Source organism: Globicephala melas, chromosome 2 (genome assembly GCF_963455315.2).
Source record: "Globicephala melas chromosome 2, mGloMel1.2, whole genome shotgun sequence".
Classification (NCBI taxonomy): Eukaryota; Metazoa; Chordata; class Mammalia; order Artiodactyla; family Delphinidae; genus Globicephala; species Globicephala melas.
Genome location: NC_083315.2, coordinates 17661727 through 17684464, shown reverse-complemented (window position 1 = coordinate 17684464; position 22738 = coordinate 17661727). Strand labels below are relative to the sequence as shown.

The 22738-nt window shown below is 38.3% G+C and overlaps 1 protein-coding gene across 21 annotated transcripts in view; it reads left to right on the top strand.

Moving 5' to 3' along the window:
- The window catches only part of PARD3 (par-3 family cell polarity regulator), a 639757-nt gene that overhangs the window by 285774 nt on the left and 331245 nt on the right, over positions 1–22738 (top strand). For 15 of the 21 annotated variants that reach the window (XM_060293159.2, XM_060293164.2, XM_060293162.2 and 12 more), the window contains exons 4-5: positions 901–1079; positions 20580–20711. In XM_060293159.2, the coding sequence (XP_060149142.1) occupies positions 901–1079; positions 20580–20711 (311 nt within the window). The remainder of the gene's footprint in view (positions 1–900; positions 1080–20579; positions 20712–22738) is intronic. The other 6 variants (XM_060293163.2, XM_060293165.2, XM_060293169.2 and 3 more) reach the window with 1 other exon arrangement.

Below are 22738 nucleotides of genomic sequence, written 5' to 3'. Positions count from 1 at the left end.
CTAAGTGTAATTTCATCTAAAATTTTTGTCTTATGTTTATTATGCTTTTCACTCTGTTGATGTGTGGGGCTTTTGGTTCTGATTCTCAGTGCTACAGACTCATGTGCCTTTATTCTTCTCTCTGGTTTTGTAGTTCTGTTCCTTGTCTGTAACAGTGATCACATCTGCTAGGATGTTCTCAGTGCTGCCATTACAAATTTTAGCCTGTTGTTGTTGATTTTGTTAGAGTCATTGCAAACACACTCCTCTTTCATTTGAATACAGTTGCTAAAACACCATCTTTTATGTAATTGTGTATGTGAGTATACGGCAGACACTACCTGCGTATTGGTGTACTACTCTTAAGATTTCCGTTTTCTTAAGGATAAGAAACATGTCTGTGCTCTGTACTTTCTGATAATACTTTGTTAAACAAAGGAAATATTTTATTTAACAGATTTCTTTAATAGCCAAGCCAAACCAATATCAGGATGATAAGAACAGCAGTGGTGATTATCGTCACTCTCTATTGAGTGCACACCGTGTGTCAGACACTGTCTTACGCACTTTAGCTCAGTCAGTCCTCCCAGTACCCTTAGGAGAGAAGTACTGTTTTATTGCTGTTTGTGTAGGAAGGGCCACAGGCAGAAGACAGGGAGGCCACTTGCCCAGAGCCACACAGGTGACCAGGGTGAAGTGCAGATGCCATACCGGCCTTCTCACTCCAGATATCCTGTAGGTACCATATTTCTTTCGCAGTGACGTTTTTAAAGGGACTAAGGGAATTTCTATTTAGGAGGCTGGCTCACTGTCACCTTAAAGTGTTATTCTATTCTTTAATCTTTTGCTTTAACTACCTTTATCCTAATATGTAGTTTTCAGACGTTAGGTTATCTTTAATAACGCTGCTTTGTGTTGTAGATATGCCTCTTCACGTCCGACGAAGCAGTGACCCAGCCTTAATTGGCCTCTCCACGTCTGTCAGTGATAATAACTTCTCCTCTGAAGAACCTTCACGGAAAAACCCCACGCGCTGGTCGACAACCGCTGGCTTCCTCAAACAAAACACCGCCGGCAGCCCTGCAGCTTGTGACAGGAAGGTAACTGCTTCTAGTTCCTGTCGTCTTTCTATCAGTGATGGGAGTCAGCCATGGACCAGGTCTTTGCTTCCATGGCATCCCTGCTACATCCTCTGTGACCTTCACACCAAAGTTCAGATAACTTATTTTGTATTGCCCTTGAATTTTCTGATTAAATCCTTGCTATATATTGTGTATCTATTTATGTATCCATTTTTGGAATGGATAATATGTTCCTATGATGAAAAATGAAACCTTTTAACACGAAGTTTGTACACCCAAGGGCCCTCTCCTAAGTCCTAAGTCTGCTGGTCACCCCATGTCTCTTCCTGGGAAACCCCATTATGAGCTTTGTGCATGTCCTTACAGGGATCTTTTGTGCATGTATAAACACATATTCGTGTTGGCCCCTGAGGTACATTGAAGAAATCACAGCATGTGAACCGTTAAGGATGAAAGTGGACGCCATCCATGGTCATTTGCTCTCTCTACTCAATTGAAACGAAATGGAAGTGTACTGTCTAGTCTTAATAATATTCTCTCCTTTGACCAAATTTAATTTGTCCATGACCTAATTTATTTAGTCTAAATAAATAAGTTTATTTTAGTCTATTTAGTCTACCTTTTTTCCAATTTGTGTTAATGCTCCTTGTCATATATTCCTACAGAAGCCGTACCATCCCGTTCTGTTATACCTCTAACCTTTTACCCAATGAGCTTTAAGCTGTGCTTGTCATTTTCACGCTGAATCTATAAAATAGAGTCTCAGCAAACATCTGTTGAATGAATTAATAAACATTTTTCAGTGCAGCCAGTAATTGAGCACCATACATATCGAGAAGTGTGGAAATATATTAATCACATATTAATAGTAAAAATCAATGTAGTTTGAGATTTGCTTGATTTATCCTTTGCATCTATGTCAAAATACCTGTTTTAAATATTTCTTTTATCTTGGTTTCACATTTCAACAAACTCTTCTTCGTACCAGTTCAAGTAAAGAAAAAAAAAAAAGAAGAGAATATGTAAGTTTAAACTGAGAAGAATCTACCAAGAAAATACAATGTACTATAGTCTGATTTTTTGGATGAGGGGTTTAACTCTTCTGTTATATTTTATTAGATATGTGATGAGTTTCTTCTCATTGAGATTAGCCTGAAAATTTAGAATGCTTTATCATGCAGTAGATTCTATTCAAAGAATCTGGTTTCTGAATAGGCCTCGTGACCTTTAATTTGTAATCGAATAGACCTGATTTCCATGGATATTCACAAATATATAACAAGTCAAGTTGGTAGTTTAAAAAAATTTATTACTTTAAAAAAAGGTTTTTGCTTAGTTGAAGGATAGGGGGTCAGGAGTCACTGAGGTAATCAAAGTTTTCTTTTTAACTCATTCAACATCTTGGCTGTATGAATCAGCTTCAGTTACAGCAAACAGAACCACAGGAGCTATTTTCAACATAAAAGGACTTAATGTTGAGAATTTGTTTTTCAGAAAATTATTGGAAGGGCTAGAAGAGCAGGCCATAGGCTGGGCCCCCAGGGCTTTCTGGACAATGCAGTACAGCGTGTCTAGCTGGCCCGGGGAGGGGGCAGAGGTGCAGGACCTGGCGTCCTGCTGCCTGCATTGGCCCAGTAGATGTTAGCACTGTCTCCACCTGTGCTCACCTTGCCGCCTGTCACCTGTGGAGCTGGGCCTGAACCCAGGAACACCCTAGAAAACGCCGTCATCTCCACGGCTTGCCACTAATAACAGCCCAAGAAAATCCCCTATTTCACAATTATCATTAAAATCTCAGGCTGTTGAATCCAAATGGGCAGAATGCAGTTTGCTCCAGATCCTTATGTCTAGGGGTGTCTGGGAAACGGACTTTAGCCTTCCAGGCTCTGCAGCCCAGGGGAGCTGCCTGGAGAGGATGGAGATGCTTATGGCCAGTTAACCATGTCCACCTCACTGCCATTCTCTTTTATTTTGTTTTATTTTTTGGCCGTGCCATGAGGCATGTGGGATCTTAGTTCCTCAACCAGAGATTGAACCTGCGCCCCCTGCAGTGGAAGCATGGAGTCGTAACCACTGGATAGCCAGGGAAGTCCCTCATTCGTTCTTTTTTAAATAACATGTGTCTGTCATTGTAAAAAATTGGGCAACTAGTAGAATAGAACAAAATTACATTATCCATAATTCCAAACTCATCAACAACCAGTACTAAGATATAAGTGAACACGCAAACACACACACACACACGCACACAAAGTCGGAGTCATTCTTTGTCTACATATTTGCATCCTGATTATTTCTACAGTTTTTTCATCTCATAGGGATTTCCCCTGGTGTGAGTTTTGTTAGAAAATATTTTTAATGAACACAAAGTATTCCAGGGTAGAGTATACTTTATCATTCTCTTATTGTTGGACATTTATACTATGTTTTTTCACATTATAAGTATCAGCACTGTAAGACAAACTTGAATATAATTTTGTTTTAAAAATGGTTACTTTACCCAACAAGCTTTTTCCCTATTGAGAGTGGTATTTAACGTAGCCAGATGCCTACACTTTCCCATGGCAGAGACCTTGATTCACACACATATCTCTCGATGAAATCGTATTCACGTACGACACACATAAAAGGTAATGTGTAATGAATTTGTCTTTTGAATTATCTTTGGCTTTACTTTTCAAATACCTACTTACTAAGTTTCCTAGTCTAGATTTTTAAGCTGTTTGTATTTTAGTCTGTCTTATTTTCAGTTATAAAACAACTTCCAATGTCTTCAATATTAAGAAAGGATGCTTGGAGGAAAGCATACTTGCTTATCAGTATTAAATTTATTTACTTCTGTTGCGTCCATGAGAGTTTACCTATGCTGGGCAATTTCAAGATGTTATAAATTCTTATCAGCATGTAGAGGTTTAGGTTTTCTGTATAAAAACACGGAAATCAATTAGTTAAGGGTTCACAGTCCTGTGATTCATTGATCTCTAATGGTTAAAATAGATTGGTGTTCTTGTATAACTCATCTGCATACGTAAGTAGCTTCTATTCTTCCAAGTTAAATAAGCAAAACAGTTTTAGTGTAATGTCACCAATCAGTTAAAATCTCTATTTCTGAACCAGGCAGTTCCTTTGTCGTGTGTGAGAACACAGCCACGTTGAACTTTCCCTTGTGTTTCAAAACCACAGATGAGAGGTGGAGTCTTCCCAGTTAAAACAGTAATACTGTTTCATCCCACTGTCAGGTTTAGAGGGCAAAGTTCACAGATTTTGATGCTGCTAAGCCAGGTGAGGGCTCGAAGAGACCAAGGGTTTCACGGGCTTCTGGATTTCTTAAATTCTGTCATAGTTTTATCTGGCAGTGAGGCATAGAGGGGATGAGAATCTTGGCTTTTTTTCAGGGTTCTTTGGAACATTGGCTTATTCCTGTTACGCAGCTCTTTGTGGCTGACTGCCCTTTTCAACTCTTCGAGACCATTTTGCTCACAATTTGGGTGGAAAGTATCTTGCTAGAAGATGTATTTTCATTTGAGATTTTGTGTGTGCATATTAATACTTCATCTTGGGAAAGAGTATTTCAGTCAGTGTGAATTCTCAAGTCATTCTGCCAGCTCTTAGCCATCCTTACTAGGTCCATGTACCTGTGAATGAAGAGGCCACCAAGGATGTGGACAGGGTTTGATTCATTCCACTGTAATGAGGCACTTATCAGAATCAGTGTGCCATGGGGTTTTAGGAATCAGGTCTCTGTTCTGTTCGCTGGGCAGTGGTTGTAAGCTGTTGTTCCTTCCCGTAAATAATAAGAGGTGTTGTTTTTCTAAGTTATGTTGCCCCCCAATTAACATGGGTAGAATTACCATAAAATCATATTTTGACTAGTTTCCAAGGGAGATTCTTACCTGATCAGGGAAGGGGAGGAAAGTGGTAAGAGAACATATTTCCTTGGCATCATTAGGTTAAAAAAATTTTTTTTGCCCATTTCTTAAAGAGATGTTTAAGAACATCTCTGGATGTTTCTGACCCTCTGGGTTTATTATCTCTGTTTGATTTAGTTGCTTGTCACATTTGATATCTTTCCAATACCCTTGATGCATGCAAACTCTTGGAAGAGGTGCTGTCTTAATTATGTCTTTGTCACCTCTCTTTCCATTACATTCAAAGCAATGTGAGATCTTCCTTCTAACTTTAGAAAATGATTTTTACAAATCTTTCTTGTGGTGTATTTTGAGTCCCCAAACAGTTTTTTTTTTCCCCGATAATAGTATTTCTTGCTCTTTGCATTTTCTAAAGAAATGAAAAATATAAAGAAGCAGATAGGTCATTTGGGGTCTTGATGATGAGCGTTGACATTTGGTGTATGAATTTGAGGACTTCTGTGGAGCATAGTATAGCTCTACACAGATGGTGGCTGTCCTTGATACCAATGGGGAGTCATCCAATCAGTACAGTTTAATTTCCTGCCTTTTTCCCTAATCTATGTTATACTGAGAGCATTTTCCTTTGTCTTGTAAATATCGATACTTTGCACAAGGTTCTATTATGTAATGATTTTTTGGAGTTGTTTATTAACTTTATTTGGTGATTTTTCTTGTTGCTTAACATATTTATACTTTAGCTTTTTTTTTCTTATTTTGCTCTTATAAGTAACCTTTACAAGTACTCTTCAGAGAATATCCTTATATACCAATTTATGTTGACATCTCTGATTATTTTCTTAGAGTAGATTCCTTAAGTAGATTTACTTGACCAAGGAAACAAACATTTTTAAAGCTATTGATAATTGCTTCCCATAAATTCATGAATAATAAAGTGAAAAGTACTTATGATGTATAAAGAGCTCTGTGAGAAGTCCTAGATGGGGTGGGCTGGGGGGTGAGGGGTAGGATGCAGAGCACCAAGAAGCAACTGGTACTGTTTCTGAGTTCCAGAACTTACTGTCTTATTGAATAGTTTAATAGTTCCATTTGGCTGTGTATCAGAATTACCTGTGGACATTTAAAAGATGAAACAAACTTACACCAATAGATTCATTTACCCAGTTCAGGACGTTTGTGTGTTTTTCTTTAAAGCTTCTCTGTTGATTCCGGGGCACAGTCTTTTTTAAAGAACTTGGGTCCAGCGGGAAGCGGAAGGTATCTTTGTCTGTCAAGAGATGGCAAATAGGAATATAATCGTTATTTTGATATGTCTTCGTTTGGGGCTATCTTTTCTATCTTAGAATAGAATCTGGAACATTTAGCATATTTGGTTTTGTGACACTTCACTTCTTTTCACACTTAGCCCAAATTTTTAAATGAAAAGCTATTAATTTTAGTTTCTTTTTAAAGTATTACAACACCCCACTGAGATATTGGATCCTATGTTATCAATACAAGACTAGAACAGGAAATATTTTTCTAGGTAGAAGCTATGATAAAAGCACTGTTTCTGTTTACTGTTACTTGGCACATCCCACCTCCCCTCCAATCTTAGTTCAAGTGCATTTAGATATGTAAAGTCAGGACACTGAATTCCCAGCATTAGGGTCACCAATCAGGCACAAGAAGCCTCCAGAAAATGTCTGCTCCCTGTTTTACTGAGAGCGAGAAAACTTTTGCAGTTGATACACAGACAATACAATAGCAATGACATTTGAATCCTGCTCCACGTGGCTCTTTAAAATAGCTGCTTACTGGCTCATTCATTCATTCGTTTGTTCATTCATTGTAAAATGGTATTCTATATACATTATATATATATAACTGAATTACTTTGCTGTACACCTGAAACTAACACAACACTGTAAATCAGCTATGCCTCAATTAAAAAAAAAAAGGAATGGATATTTGCTCTCTTTAGAATTTTTTTTCTTTTTTTTTTTGTGGTATGTGGGCCTCTCACTGTTGTGGCCTCTCCCGTTGCGGAGCACAGGCTCCGGACGCGCAGGCTCAGCGGCCATGGCTCACGGGCCCAGCCGCTCCGCGGCATGTGGGATTTTCCCGGACCGGGGCACGAACCCGTGTCCCCTGCATTGGCAGGCGGACTCTCAACCACTGCGCCACCAGGGAAGCCCAAAGCTTATAATCTTGATCAAGTAAATTATGTGCAGACATTAAAAAATAAGTAAATAAAGTGATATTCTAAATTTACCTATTTTTTGCTTTCTCATCCTCTTCTCAAACCTTTGGCTTCTTGGTCTGCTTCTTCTCATTTTTTCTTTCTAATGTAGAAGGTGAGTCAGAGTGGTAAATTTTTTATTTTTGAATTAGTCCATTTGACCAGCTTGCTATTAAAAAAAAAAGGTGTCTATCTTTTGGTTTTTTATGGGCCAACCATAGCTTCCAGCTAGTTAAAATAACCATCTAAAACCTCAAAGGATGGACTAAGAAGTTTTTTAAAACTACGTTTCCTTTGTGAGAGCCCTATAGCTGTGTTTAATTTTCTGGGGTATTTGCTTCAAGGGAAATCCAGCTGAGACCCAGGTCTTAGGCTATCCTGTTACAACATTTGTACTTCTCGTAAAAGGCCTCTGAAACTATAAATTTCACCCCTCTGTTTTGCATATTAAAAGATCTCAATTTGAATGCACTGCATTTTTGTTCAGTAAGTGATAGTTCTACTCATTTTTAAAATAGGCTAACCTCAAGTGCCAAGCTGCCCTAGCCTGAGCTGTTAATAACTGAGACTCATCTATTTCTGTGCCACATTTAGGAATATAATCCCCCTTCACATACTTTAAATATTATAATTTGTGTTCCAAGTTATGAAATCCTGAAGTGCTATTGAGAAAATGTTTAAGCCTGGGTGTGGTATTTTTAGAGTTCACAAACCATTCCAGGAATATGAATCCGAAGCAATGTCAGAATCCTTGTTGAGCAGCCTCGAAGTTACACATCACACAGAGGGAAGTGAAGATGTTGCACCCGTTTTTCTTGATTTGGGAGAGGAGACCAGGAACTGGCACTGATTAAATTATATTGAACAAAAATTCACGTATTCTTTAGACACTGAAAAATATTTTGGCCTCATTTCATCTTTCTAAGTTGGTGTCTATTTTTAATTTTTAATACTTTAGCTTATAAACGTACCTACTTTGGGTCATGAAGTCATGTCCTGTTATTAAAGAGAAGAGCCTAGTGAGGTGCTGGGACTGAGGTACCTGGTGTTTGCTTTCCAGCTGCTGGGGCAGCTCTGTTTTAAGTTGCATGTGTTCTAGTTGCCATCGTGTGCTGCACTGCCTTTGGGGCAGTGTTTTTTACAGGGTGGGGATAAAAATGGTTTCCATCTGTCCCATCTCCAAACTGTACTGTTTCTGAGGTTTTGGTATTTTCGTGTAATGATAGCCAAGTTGATCTGAGTACTTGCTTCTTGCTGGCTGTGTTATGTGTTGTATCTCATTTAATCACCTTCTGAAGTGTAAGTAGTGTGGCCTTTCCCAGTTTATTGGTGAGGAGGTAGAACCTGAGAGAGTTTAAATAATTCACCTAAGAATTAAGCCAACTGCTGAAAGATAAAGTTGTGTTATGAATCTCAATTGTCCTGTTTCATATTCTGTGCTCTTAAGTATGCTACCCGCTTTCCAACATACTTACAGACTTTATATATTGCCCAGTGTTCATTTAGTTGAATATTTTAAACTGTAAAATATTTCATAACAACCTTCTCATTTCTATCACCTCTAAAACTTTCTGTTAAGCAATTAAAATAGGAATATAAGAATAACCAGCATTTATTATTAAAACCAAAATAATTTTTAAAACCTCACCAAGTCATATTATATCTTCACATCTTAGTCTTGAGTGAAAATATGCTAGTGTCATTAATATCACTACTAATAATCTGATTTTGGTAACTGATCTCCATTTCTTTCCCCCTTTTTGGGGGAACTTTTGTCTTTGTGTTTTCCAATCCTTGTGATTGATATTTTTATCATTGTTATTGTGAAATTATATACTCAGCCCTCTTCCTGATATTTTATGTGTGTTGTTCAAAACAGCTTAACAACAACAAAGTAAATAATGATATAATTGGATTTTAATCGAAAGACCAGAATAAATATCCACGAGACTACGGTGATACTAATAAGTGATTGAATAAAAAATAAAATGGGGAAAAGGTCCAAATTTCCTCGCAGGAGAATTCCAAATAATATATGTTATACTTCCCCCTCCAGAAGGTGGAGCTTAATTCCCCTCCTCTCGAGGATTGGCTGCCTTTAGTAATTTGTTTCCAAAGAATAGAGAATGGAATGAGAAAAACATTAACTCTATAGTGGGGAACTGTGGTGAACTGACCTGAACCCAGCGGTCAAGGTTAGTTATCACTAGTGATAATTCATGGTGATGGTGTGAGCCCCTGATGTAGTGTAATGAGATGGGACCTCAGTGGAATTTTCCCCCAAACTCTTGACTCCGGTTTAATCATGAGGAGCCTTCAGACAAACCAAAATTGAGGGACGTTCTACACAATACTTGACCACCGTTCTTAAAGAATGTCATGGTCGCAAAATACCAGGGAAGACTGAGAAACAGTCTCAGATCAGAGGAGTCTGCGGAGACACGATAGCTAAATGCAGTTCGGGATCCTGCCGCGAAACAGGGATGTTAGTGGAAAAAACTGATGACTTGCAGATAAGTCTGTAGTTCGGTTAACAGTGTCGTACCGATGTTAATGTCTTCATTTTCACAGGTAAACCAAAGTTATGGAAGATGTCAGCATTGGAGAAAGTTGGGTAAAGAGTATGCAGGAGCTCTCTGTACCATCTTTTCTGTAAATCTAACCTTTTTCCAAAACAAGAAGGTACAATGTAAGTTGTACCACCCACATTTTGTGCCGAGAACTGGATGCCAGTTAATGCACCAATAATGAGAATTATGGAACGAGGATTCAGCCACTGGGCTCCATGAGCCTCCTGACATACCTGTTTGTTCCCTGAAATGTGTTTTTTGCTTTGAAAATGAGTGCTGTGAAAAGTTCAACTGATTTTGTTAAATATTGGTTTAAGGTTGGCCCCCTTTACTGCTACAAGCCTGAGTTTGAGAAATGCGTCAGCTTTAGACACGCTGCATCTTCGGGACTGGGAGCTCCCACTTTGTCTTCAGTTTTTATCCTGACGACCTCGTGCGTCAGCTGTTTCTTTTTCACTTTATTCAGATTGTTAAGATTTTTTTTTAAGGTGTGTGTGTGGGGTCAACAGCAATCACTCAGAAATTTCCCAGAATCACATTTTCTAAAATTATAATTTTCAGTTGTAATTTGAGGACTAAAGCAGTTTCCTTGAAAATTAATATTCTTCTCAGAGAACATGCTTTTTCTGCTGATGGGGTTTGGAGAGAAGGACTTAATTCTTCAGAAGTCTGAGCCATTAATTTCTTTATTCTAATTGCTTCTCTTGTGGAGGTGGAGCCTCATAGATAACTTCTTTTGGTTTTTGGGTTATAACCCAATTATATCATTATTTACTTTGCTGTTGTTAAGCTGTTTTGAGCAATGCACGTATGATATCAAGAAGAGGGCTGAATGTATTATTTCTCAATAACACTAACAACAATAATATCAATTACAAGGATTAGAGAAAACAAAGACAAAAGTTTCCCCCCAAAAAGGGAAAGAAATGGAGATCAGTTAACAAAGTCCGATTTTTAGTAGTGATATTAATGAAGCTAGCATATTTTTACTCACGCCTAAGATGTTAAGATATAATATAGACTTGGTGAAGTTTTAAAAATGATGCCAGTTTTAATAATTAATAAACTTTATTACTTACTGCTGATTAGTGCTGACTATTCTTAGATTCCTATTTTAATTGCTTAACGGAAAGTTGTAGAGGAGATAAAAATGATCTTCTACATTTTTCAAAAATGTATCTGTGGAAATGGTTTACCTGAGGAGGCCATTTCACAATTAAGGGGAGAACTTTACAGAAACTAAATTGTAGATGGTACCCGAGAACTTTTCACAGGAATGACTCAATTGTTCTGCTGACCCACCCAGTCCATTGAAGTTATGTTTGTAAACGGAAAAATGTAAGGAGCTGCTAATATTTACATTGCCACATTAATTATATATGGTGCCAATTGTAGTCATTTCTTTGGATATATATTGCTTTAAGATTAAGGTAAAAATGTTTTCAAATTTTAGCAATTTCTTTGAATATATATATATATATTACTTTAAAATTAAGGTAAACTATTTAGATAGGTAAGCATAAAAGATTCATCTTGCACATTTGGATAAGATGTAAGATGGCAGATCTTTTGGAATCAGGTGACTAAGTGTTTTACTCTCTCTCCCTCACCTCCTCGCATCTGTTCCCTCCCTCTCTTGTGCAGTTCGCTCCTGATGCCAGATGCGATCGTTATTTACAATTTTAGTTTTGAGATATGAACATTTGGAGTTATGTGTCTTTGAAAGAAAATGAAAATGTAGATGGGTATTTTGTACCTTCAAAATAAGAAGCGTGTAGCACTTTCTAAAATGTTGGAAAATTGTGTCAGATTCCAGTTGGTTTCCTGGAGTCGAGCAAGCGCCGCTCACATTCTCTATTGTTGTTGTGGAAAATGAACGGCATCTGACTCACAGCCTTGGTATCCTGTGTTTTTCTCCTACACTTGCCCTTGGTGGAAGGAGTAAGGTCAGAAGTGGGGGTCCCGACCCTGCTGACTGTGGGGTGTAGGTGGCTGTAGAACAACTACGTGACCGTGGTGGTTTTTGTGAAATTCTGTGAAAGAAATTAAACGGGAGCTGCTGTTTTGCTGCTTCTCTTTTAGCTCTTTTCCTTAGTTCCTCAGAACACAGGTGGAGATAACGTCTTTGTAACTTGAAAAAAGATTACACTTCCTCCCCATCTACCTTCTCCTCACCCCTTATGCATGTTTTCATAAGATAAAGGAGATAATCCCAGTTATATCAGACAAGAGATCATTGTATTTAAAATAATTTTATAAATTTATTTATTTATTTTTTATATTTGGCTGAGTTGGGTCTTCGTTGCTGCGTGCGGGCTTTCTCTAATTGCGGTGAGCGGGGGCTGCTATTCCTTGAAGTGCTCTCGGGCTTCTCATTGCGGTGGCTTCTCTTGTTGCGGAGCATGGGCTCTAGGTGCACAGGCTTCAGGAGTTGCAGCATGCAGGCTCAGTAGTTGTGGCTCGCAGGCTGTAGAGTGCAGGCTTAGTAGTTGTGGTGCATGGGCTTAGTTGCTCCGTGGCATGTGGGCTCTTCCTGGACCAGGGCTCGAACCTATGTCCCCTGCATTGGCAGGGGGATTCTTAACCAGTGCGCCACCAGAGAAGTCCCTAAGACAATTTTAAAACAAACATTTTACGCTTGATTATTCCTAAGACTATGTAGTATTTATCAATGAACCAAACGTCTGTTACATAAATAGAAGTTGTGATTCAAGATTGTGTAATGGCTTTGTCCTACTTGACAAGCAAGAACTTGGGAGATACTTTCCCATGGGAGGGGGTCATTATATAGGAACGGCTGGATATCAGAAGTTATACCCAGTTATACCCAGGTGAACTGCGCTTCCTGCTTAGATGGAGAATGAGAACTTGGAAATGTCATCACTCAGAAATTGGGCATTGAAGTGGGGAGATATAACTGTGGGATCTGGTTAGTCATCCTAATCTCCATAGAGCATTTGTCATAACTTCTCTGAGTCCCCGTTTCTTTTTTTAGACAGTGAGAGCTTCAGCTGGCTGTTCTCTAGCTTTTTCCTTCCAGCTTTTAAAATTCTGTATCTAAAGTTTTTCATGGCCTTCTGAACTGTTGAGGTGGGTTAGGAACAAGTGGGGAAATTGGTTCCAATAAGGAGCCTGAATGAGGCTCAGTTTTGCTGATCTTTTTCTTCTTGGATTTCCTGGTCTGCTCCACAAGCAGGTCTGGTAGCTTCAGAGACCTTTGTGCTCTGATGGTCACCTCTGGAAACACCATGGCCTTCATAAGTTGGTGTACCTCCATGTGAGATTTGACCAACCCCTTTTATGCCAGATCCTTTATGTTATAGCCTGATGCGTATCTGTTCCAGGGGTTATTTTTCTTACCTGATATCAAGACTGTTAACAAGGTCAGTTGTAAGTTGTGAGATAAACCTATAATGTCAAGCTTCTGGTTTTGTGAACATGTCAACCTGAAGCATTTGCTGTGCAACAGGAAACTTATTTGCAAAATTAATTTTCGTTCTCTAGTGTGTTCTTCCATATTGGAGAGTTCCAACATGATTTTTTTTTTTTTTTGGAGTATTTAACATTTTTGAGTGTCCCACTGAGCTAAATGTAATTTTATGATCTGGAAGCTATTGAGCATGTATTTATGATACATGCTGGAAAAGCCATGAGTTATAGTTCAGAATTTTTAAGGCCAGAATGAGTTTTGAGAACTGTGTATGGTACCTTTAACATTTCAAAGGAAAAAGAAAACTAATAAAATTTGATGTGCACGCTAGGAGATTTTACTTTATACATTAATAAAAAAATTTGCTTGGCTAAATTAATATTTTTCAACTTTTGTTTTTCTTTTTTTACTAATTTCTGTTCAAAACATAAACTCGGTTTAAAAAGAAAATTAAAATAGTTAAAAATAAAATATTTATTACTTATGAAATTTGAGCTAAAGAGGTGCTGTGATAAATGTTTTGGCATTCAAAATCTTTGGACTTTGACCCTTTTGTTTTTTAATTTTAAACAACTTAAAATGTCAGTGTAATCAGTGTCTCTTGTTGCAAATTCTACCGCATTTTACTAGACTATATATCTATCATTTATAGATATTTATAGATAAATAAATGATAGATATATAGTCTATTATTAGACAGAATTTTGTTTTGACAAAAAATCTATGAATGTTCGAATCCTCTTTGTCCTGTCATAGTTCTGCTCAGAAGTAGGAACAAATTTTATTTTATTTTATTTTTTATACAGCAGTTCTTATTAGTTATTTGTTTTATACACGTTAGTGTATACATTGTCAATCCCAGTCTCACAATTCATCCCACCACCACCCCCCGCCAGTTTCCCCCCTTGGTGTCCGTACGTTTGTAGGAACCAATTTTAAACACACATTATTTTCTTTATCTCCTCCACCCCTCTCATTAATAATGATTAAGAATGTGGAAGAAGGCAATTATCAAAAACGAAAGTAAGATGTATACATACAGGTACCAGTACTTTAGGGACAGGAATGACCGCTAACATGGAACCGGTTGTTTGACCTCTGATCAACAACGTTAGGCATTGCATGCAGGATACTGGTCACCATGTATTTCGAATAGTGCTTTTTAGTTCATTACAGTTGAAAATAGCCATGTGCCTAAGATAAGTGATGATAATTACTGTGTTTGGAATAAAATCCTGTGTTTCCTTACTGGTTTAAACTGATAGGGACTGCCAAACTTTCTGACTTCATTTACAAGTTGGCTATCGAACCTGTGTGTGTGTGTGTGTGTGTGTGTGTGTGTGTGTGTGTGTGTGAATTTATTTATTTATCTCCCCCCTCCCCCCAATTCTTATTTATATCTAGAGGGTGGTTTGAAGGTCAGAAAAGCACATTGACAACAATCCTGTTTACAGACCATTTTATGGTTGTTATCTTTAAGCTTTAGCCTTGGCATTGCTTCCAAGGTCATACTCTGGTATAGCTGTCAGGAGGCACAAAAGACAAACTCTGGTCTAGGGGCAGGAATGGGGCTGCCACACTGAATTGACAATATGACTACTGAAGATTTTAGCAAGCTTCCTGCAATTAAAAAAAAAAATTGTCCTAAGCCATAATTACTCATTTCACTTCAGCCTCATAATTTCAGGTTAGACATCCTGAAAATGGTTTTCCTTTGTTTTTTGTCTGTCTTTTCTTGTGGAAATGATAAAGCGGAAGATTGAATTCTCTTTGACCACAATTGCAGAGTTGAAAAATATTGTAAATTTAAAACCTTAAAACCACATAGGAATATTCGAAACCATAGGTTGCATAGAGGGTGCAAAAATGACATCTATATGCATCGGGTGTTTGGTGTTTCAAAATATGGCACAATTCCTAGTGATTTTTTAAAAGATGTTTGGAATTTTTACATTGAGATAACGTGCAAATATAGTTGGGTTTCCTCTGCTAACAGAAAAATATCCATTACTTCTATGATGTTTATGAAATATTCCTGTATTTCTGCAGTAGGGATGTAGGTTTGCCAGGAAATCTGACCATCAGCTAAATAGCTGTTTCTGAGAGATAAAACCTTGGAGCTGCAGCTTACTATGCCAGGAATAAGCCTCTATCCCAAGGCCTTGGGTGGGTTCTGTGTTATTTCTTTTTATTGGCTCAGGGAGGGGGCAGAAAGGACAGTCACTTTCCCTACCCTGGAAGAGATTTACTCCATAACCAAGCTATGGCTACCCTGGAGCAGCAAATTAATATGCATTTCTCAGCCTGGGTGGCTTTTTGACACCTGATGATGTGGCAGTACATTTAGATGATAAGGAAAATGCCTGCTCACAGCAAGGAGCATCTGTTTTTTTTCTGGCAAGAGGAAAAGTTTTCCACCCAGTGCAAAAGCTTGAGTGGATGTTTGGGCCAGTCTCTTAAGGAGAGGATTAAAGTTATAATTTTAAAAAAAGGAGAGTAATTCATTATGGTATTTTTCTTATATAATCTTTTAGATGTAAAGTAGTAGCTTTAATGATTTTTTATTGTTAGCAAATTCAGTAATTTTTAGGGTTTTCTATATTGGTCCTACTGCTAGATTTTTATAAGTCTAAAGAAAAAGATTTCTTTCTTTCTTTTTAAAGTTTGCCAGTATACAGAATGGAGACATTAATTTGATCATAGAATAAAATAGATTTAAAATCCCATTCTCCAATTTATTATAAATTCAACTCTAACTTGTGAAAATATCAATGACGAAAACATTTGTTGGTTTATTTTTTTCTTCAGGTTATGAAATAGTTTTGCAAATACATTTAACAAACATTTTGACTTTTTTGTAGTTGACTATAGTTTGGTCCATGAAAAATGTAGTCTTGCATAGACATAGTTAAAAGTACCATAATTTTGAAATCATTTACACTGGAAAAAGTATTTTCAAATTGAAAATAGAATGCATTGTATCCATTTCAGTTGAAAACAGTGACTATCCATGCATATATTGTAGAAAATACAATGTAAGTAGAAAATACATTGTATGTTATTAGGTTTATGGATGTGCTCACATCACAGATACTAATCACAGCTTCATAGGACTATACTCTGTATGTGCACTTGATCCAAACTTCAGACAGGATTTTGAGGACGAACATTGCTGAAATCCTAGTAGCACCTGCATGGTGCTGTCGACAAAAATAACAGATACGTTGCATAATGATTAGTAAAATATTTTAGAAATTCTTCACTTACCTGGTAATGACTAAGGTGACTGTAACTGGACTTTTTATACATCATAAATCAATTAATATATGCATTTATTATTGACTTTATCATATCAACATTGAATTCGAATTTTTTTTGTTATGGGGGTATGTTTTATTTTTCTTACCAATTAAATACTCAACGTTGATTCTACGAATATAAAATTGTAGAATTTTTCAGATGGAGTTCAAAAGGACAGATCTTTTGATTTTTTTTTTTAGCCCTATCTGCCTTAATATGATTACTTTGTGGTGGCCTGCTGCATGAATTACATGTCATAATTGACATAGAGAAATGCCACACTACTTTTTAGATGTAATTGGAAATAATCACATTTTCCCACAGACACTGTATACTGTAGGTGTGACATTAGATTGAAATAGGCGTCTAACAGTGGTATACATCTTTCTGTATAAATTTAAAAGTACAGTCATTGTATTTCAGTGAAAGTGCATTTCCACTGAAGTTTGTTGTGATACCTGATTAAAGCATTTCCTTATTGATTTGATTTTTAAAACAACAGATAGAAATGTTCCTTTAAAATTCTGGGATTTTGAAACCTTGTGAAAGTAGGAAACTTAGTAAGTATTCCAGAAAAAGCCATCCACGTAGGTGCAGGCCACTGAGCTAAGTGCTAGAGCTTAAAGGTGACTGGTGATCTTCTGCCTAGGTGTCAGTGTGATCATGGAAATAGCAATCTTAAAATTTAACTAAATTATAAGTTAGAACTATAATTAGGAGTAAAATCGGAATTTAGTAGTTCAGAAAGCATGACATTATCTGTTCTGTTGAGAGTCGGGAAATGTTTCTTAGGGAAGGCAGCTTGGGAACTGGACCTTGAAGAGCAGTGAGTATTTTCACAGAAGAAATATTGCTGGGAGTCTGGGCTCAGGAAAATCCTGACGGAGGTGAGGATTCCTGTGACACCACGGGTCCTCATGTTTGTTCCAGGTGTGACGTGACCTAATGGGCATTTTAGAAGAATTCTCTTTGGAGCGTTGTTGGAGAGAAGGTTTGAGCCAGCCTCCAACTAGAAGGCTGCTGTAATGGTTCAGAAGAGAGGCACGTCGATCCTGAACTAGGGTGATGGCCGAAGGGTAAGATCTTGGCCATGAGCTTTGGATTAACGAGACTGTGGAGATTAGGTACGTACCTTTGGGACATCCTGTTGGAAATTTAGATCATGAATTCAGAAAATCAGTTTAGTGTTGGTGACCTGTGCGTAGAAGCTGTCAGAGAGGAGGTTTTGTACTTGTACCTTTTTGAGCTTGTTCAGGGAGACGGTAGTGAGTGGTCCATAGTAAGAGCCCACAGGGGCCATTTAAGGGAAGACGAATAATGATGGAGATTCAAAAGGAATCAAAAGGAAGTACCAGGAGCTTTTTGAATTCTAGACATCAGGAAAAGAGAGTTTTGTGGCCTCCGGTCTCTTTACTTTAAAGATATATTTTTCCCTTTGCAAGTGGTATTTTGTCACTATGCATACATCCGGTTCATTATCAACTTTTCACCTAATGGTTTTAGCATCCACTGATTATCTTTGCCTGAATGAATGATTTCATTAGGAGTTGAAAACGGTGACTTTTCTAATACTGTTAATTGTTCTACTTCCATACCTCGGCATTTTCCTGAAAAGACAAGCTTTCCCCTTTGACTGGCACTATTGGTTTCTCTGAAATACAGTTCCTACTAAAAAGGCAGGATAGATTTTTAATGCTTTCTGTTTGATTATTCATTTTCAAAGTAAAGAGTTGGTATAATAATCACCTCTAATGGTGGGAAAAGAATAGAAAAACCAGGTCCCTAGCCAATGGTAGGACCCTGTGCGATCCTTGACGTAAAAACTGTGCTTGTGTTTCACCACACTTCCAATCCTTTCTCTCTTCGTGGACGTTTAAGGTTCTGTCATTAATAAGTTTATCTGCCCCTTATGATTTATTTGAATTTCTGGTCAGTAAGTTTAGGGACAACCATGTGAAACAGATAGTTTCGCTTTGTTCTGAAGTTACTATGCTCAAGTTTTAAGGAAGGGCTCTTAGTATTTTGAGATACAGTGAGCTTTAGTTTCTTCATTTGCTTCATTCTTTTCTTTCGACTTTGTCTATGTCCTCTGCTTAGCTTACCATTTCCACGTTCCTGTAAGCAAGGTCACTACCTCATCCCTGGGTGTGGAGCAGCAGCCTAATCTTACCAGCATCTTCCTTTTACTTGTGGTTATGCCCCATCACAGCTTTCTTTCTTTCTTTTCCTTTTTTTTAATAACTTTATTTATTTTATTTCTTTTTGGCTGTGTTGGGTCTTCGTTGCTGCGCGCAGGCTTTCTCTAGTTACGGTGAGCAGGGGCTGCTCTTCGTTTTGGTGCGTGGGCTTCTCTCATTGCGGTGGCTTCTCTTGTTGCGGAGCACGGGCTCTAGGCACACGGGCTTCAGTAGTTGTGGCTTGCGGGCTCTAGAGCGCAGGCTCAGTAGTTGTGGCGCACGGTCTTAGTTGCTTCGTGACGTGTGGGATCTTCCCGGACCAGGGCTCGAACCTGTGTCCCCTGCATTGGCAGATGGATTCTTAACCACTGTGCCACCAGGGAAGCCCCTATCACAGCTTTCTTGAGCCATAGTGACCAAAAAGGTACAGAGTTTTACTAGTAAAAAGTACTTGCTGCTAATGGTTAATTCTCCTATCGAGTTTTTAAAGTTTATTTTCTGTAGTTTGATTTTTAAAAAATTACAAAGTTTCATGCCAAAAGTATACTGGTAAATCTTTATAGGTTAAAAAATTCTTCTTCATATGTCACAGCATTGGCATAGGTCCAGGAAAATCAATTCTTTTTTTTTTGGTAGGCGGGCCTCTCACTGTTGTGGCCTCTCCCGTTGAGGAGCACAGGCTCAGAGGCCATGGCTCATGGGCCCAGCCACTCTGTGGCATGTGGGATCTTCCCGGACCGGGGCACGAACCCATGTCCCCTGCATCGGCAGGCGGATTCTCAACCACTGTGCCACCAGGGAAGCCCAGTCAATTCATTTTTAAGTTTTATTCTCTGATGAAACAGAAAGCAGTATCCTGGTCTATTGCTAAGGTCTATACGATGCAAATCTATTATATTACACTTTTTTGTTTCTATGTGTGTGCTGACTGCTCATGTGGTTTAAGTAATAAAGAATAAGGATCAATCATGTATATGATGATATTTACAACCACGCTACCCTTGGCAAAGTTTTTAAGGAAAACATTTGGGTACTTAAAGTGGGCACTGATGTAAGTGGGTTAAAGTGAGGTTAACATTTTAAATTTATTCTTGTAGGAGATATTTGGATTTAGTTATTAAACTAAAATGTTCGACTTTCCTACCTTATCCTAGCCTTCTCATTTCTTTTCAGAACATTGAAATTAAGTTTTGCAGCTCTAAAGCCAAAGCAAGTTGTTATAAATTATTATTTGAAAGAGATACCTTGGTTGCTCTGGGGTGTATTAAATAAATATTTATCAGTTGACTAGGTTTTTATGTAAAGACATCACTCGTCATAAGCATGTCGGGGTGAACAGCTGTGTGTCTCTTATGTACCATGTATTGGGATAGACTAATTTTTTTCTCTACTTGATATTTGAATTAATGTTTACAACTAGCTCGTGAGGGAGGCAACAGAAGAACCCAGAGTCTTCAATCTCTTGCCCAAAGTCACAGAACTGCGAGGATCTAAATAAAGAGCAAATTCATTTGTCTTCCCTGTTTTAAACATTTTTGGTGAATTATAGAAAATATCACACAGTATTATTCTAAGATCGGAAGGAAGAAGAAAAGAGAAAATGCCGTGATTGAGTGATGATTAAAGGCTGGTATAGAAGTATTTTCCATTTTCTGGTGCATGTCCTTGGCTTGGGGATGTGTATCCGAGAGGAGGGCAGAGTGTGTTCTTCTGTCTATTGTGGGCCTGTGTGTGTGGCTACAGCCCTCAGACTCCCTTATCCCAGGCAGGTGACTGCATTTCTGAGGTCTCACCTGGAGGGAATGTCCTCAGTCAGCTTTTTGGTATAGACATGGGAAAAACATTTTAAATATGTAGAATCATTTTTCTGCTACTTTTGAAAAACCAGGTGCATCATTAATTTGCAAGATCTGGTTTTTTACAAGACACCTTTTTGTTTCTTTTTGAATAGAAAGATGAAAACTACAGAAGCCTCCCACGGGACACTAGTAACTGGTCTAACCAATTTCAGAGAGACAATGCTCGCTCATCTCTGAGTGCCAGTCACCCAATGGTGGACAAGTGGCTGGAGAAGCAAGAACAGGTAACACAAACGAATCCTTCTACATGCGTCGGTGGTGTAACTTCCTAGCCCATCCCCCAGACGTTGCCCTCCATCACAGTGTTGACTGGAGATAAGTGATTCTGCCAGACTGCAGTTAAGGACCAGGCTCCGTATCAGAGTGTGCGTAACATAAGTGTAGACTATTTCGGTGGTGGTTCCTGATCAAAGATTTCTCATAAGCAGGTGCTGTAGGTTCTCAAGCATCACCACTGTAGAGCTTGTTAGGCTGTGAGGCACAGATATTTGGTGTGAATAATGTGGTTTATAGGTAGACTTTCAAGACCACCCATGGGCTCTCCTCTCGACTGAGAGGCAATTACGTCAAAGGATCTGAAGAGGCAAAATAAATTTTCTGTTATCCCTGACTTCACTTTATGGGAAAAATATAAGCTGTAGTGTTGTTTCAGCATTTAGACTGTCTTGTCAGGTCTGGGGACTTGTCCTTTCATAAATGTCAAGGACCTGTTGTAGGTGTCTACGTTTTCAGAGTAGCTTAGTTCACTCTGTGGGGCAGTCACCTCCAATTCATGAAATCAGAATTGTTACCACTCAGTATACATAGTGGCTTGGGAAGAGGACTGTTTGCAACAAAACTGTTGGTATGAAGACTAAGAATTTATCTGGTAAGTTTTGATGTATAAAAAATTCTTGCAGTGTTGTTTTTTTAAAGTGTTAATTGTTTATTGTTAGTCACAGTGTTTCTCTGTAGTGGGAACGCCAGTGTTTTCTTTGTAGGTTTATTAGTTTTGATATTAAAAATGCACTTATTTGGTTCCTTCGTCATCTATATTCTTTAAAAAAGTTCATATGGATCACAAACTGGGTGAGTACTCGGTGACAGAATGCTTTGTTGTGTATCAGTTTCAATAATTTCTAAAATTATTGATAATTCGGTTGCCTAGATACTGGAATAGCTGTTTTTCAATTTAGATTAATGATATCAGTGGAAAGAAACCCTAAGTATTTTGCTGAATTCATCTCAGTCTATGTTTTACAGCATAAACCTCGTAAAATAGTTCTGTGTATGTGGGGTGTTTGATTATGAAACAATAAAAAAGGACAGTTTGCCTTTGATACCTGTGATGGAATGATTTTTATCCTATAGTAAGGAGTATAAAACTTTGTGTGCTGGAAATAATTTTAATATATATTTTTTGATGTGGACCATTTTTAAAGTCATTATTGAATTTGTTACAGTATTGCTTCTGTTTTATGTTTTGGTTTTTTGGCTGCAAGGCATGTAGGACCCCAGCTTCCTGACCAGGGATCAAACCCGCACCTCCTGCACTGGAAGGCGAAGTCTTAACCAGTGGACTGCCAGGGAAGTCCCTGGAAATGATTTTAAATAGTTTAAAAACCATGGAAGTTCTACTTAGGAAAAACAAGTGGTAAAAACAAGTGAAAACCCAGTGATAATGAAATAGTAACACTAATTAGTTTAAAATCTGTATTGTTTTGCGAAAATTATCACTTTGAAGTAACTTTTTAGGATTGAGATAGTTCACCTCGGGTCTGGGGTCAGACTGGCTGCTATCGGCTCTTCACCACGTGTGGGGTTTGGGCACTTGCTCACCTTGTATGCTCCTCAGTTTATTCGCACAGTGGACATAGCGGATGTGGTAATCATAGAGCTGGCCTCATTGGTGATATAATACCTGCTGAGGGCTTAGATTCATGCCCGGTACCCAGACAAATTCAGTGTGTCTTAGTATATTTGTTGGAAAAGCATTGTGTGCTAATACAGAACATCTAGATTGCATGATAAGGAACTACTCCTTGCTCCTTTAACAAGAAGTCAGGGGGAAGCGAGGGTAGGGGTTCATTTCTGGCCCAGTGGTCTTCCTGAGGGTCAAGGTTCCCCAGCTTCTCCCGGAGCCCCGCAGGCTTGGCTAGTCCTTTCCTGCTGGGTCCGGACCATCACATCCTTGCAGAGGTAGGGGGCCGGGCCCTTCTCTTCACTGTGGCCCATTTGAAAGCAGATAAGCTTTTCCTGTCACCTCCCCCTT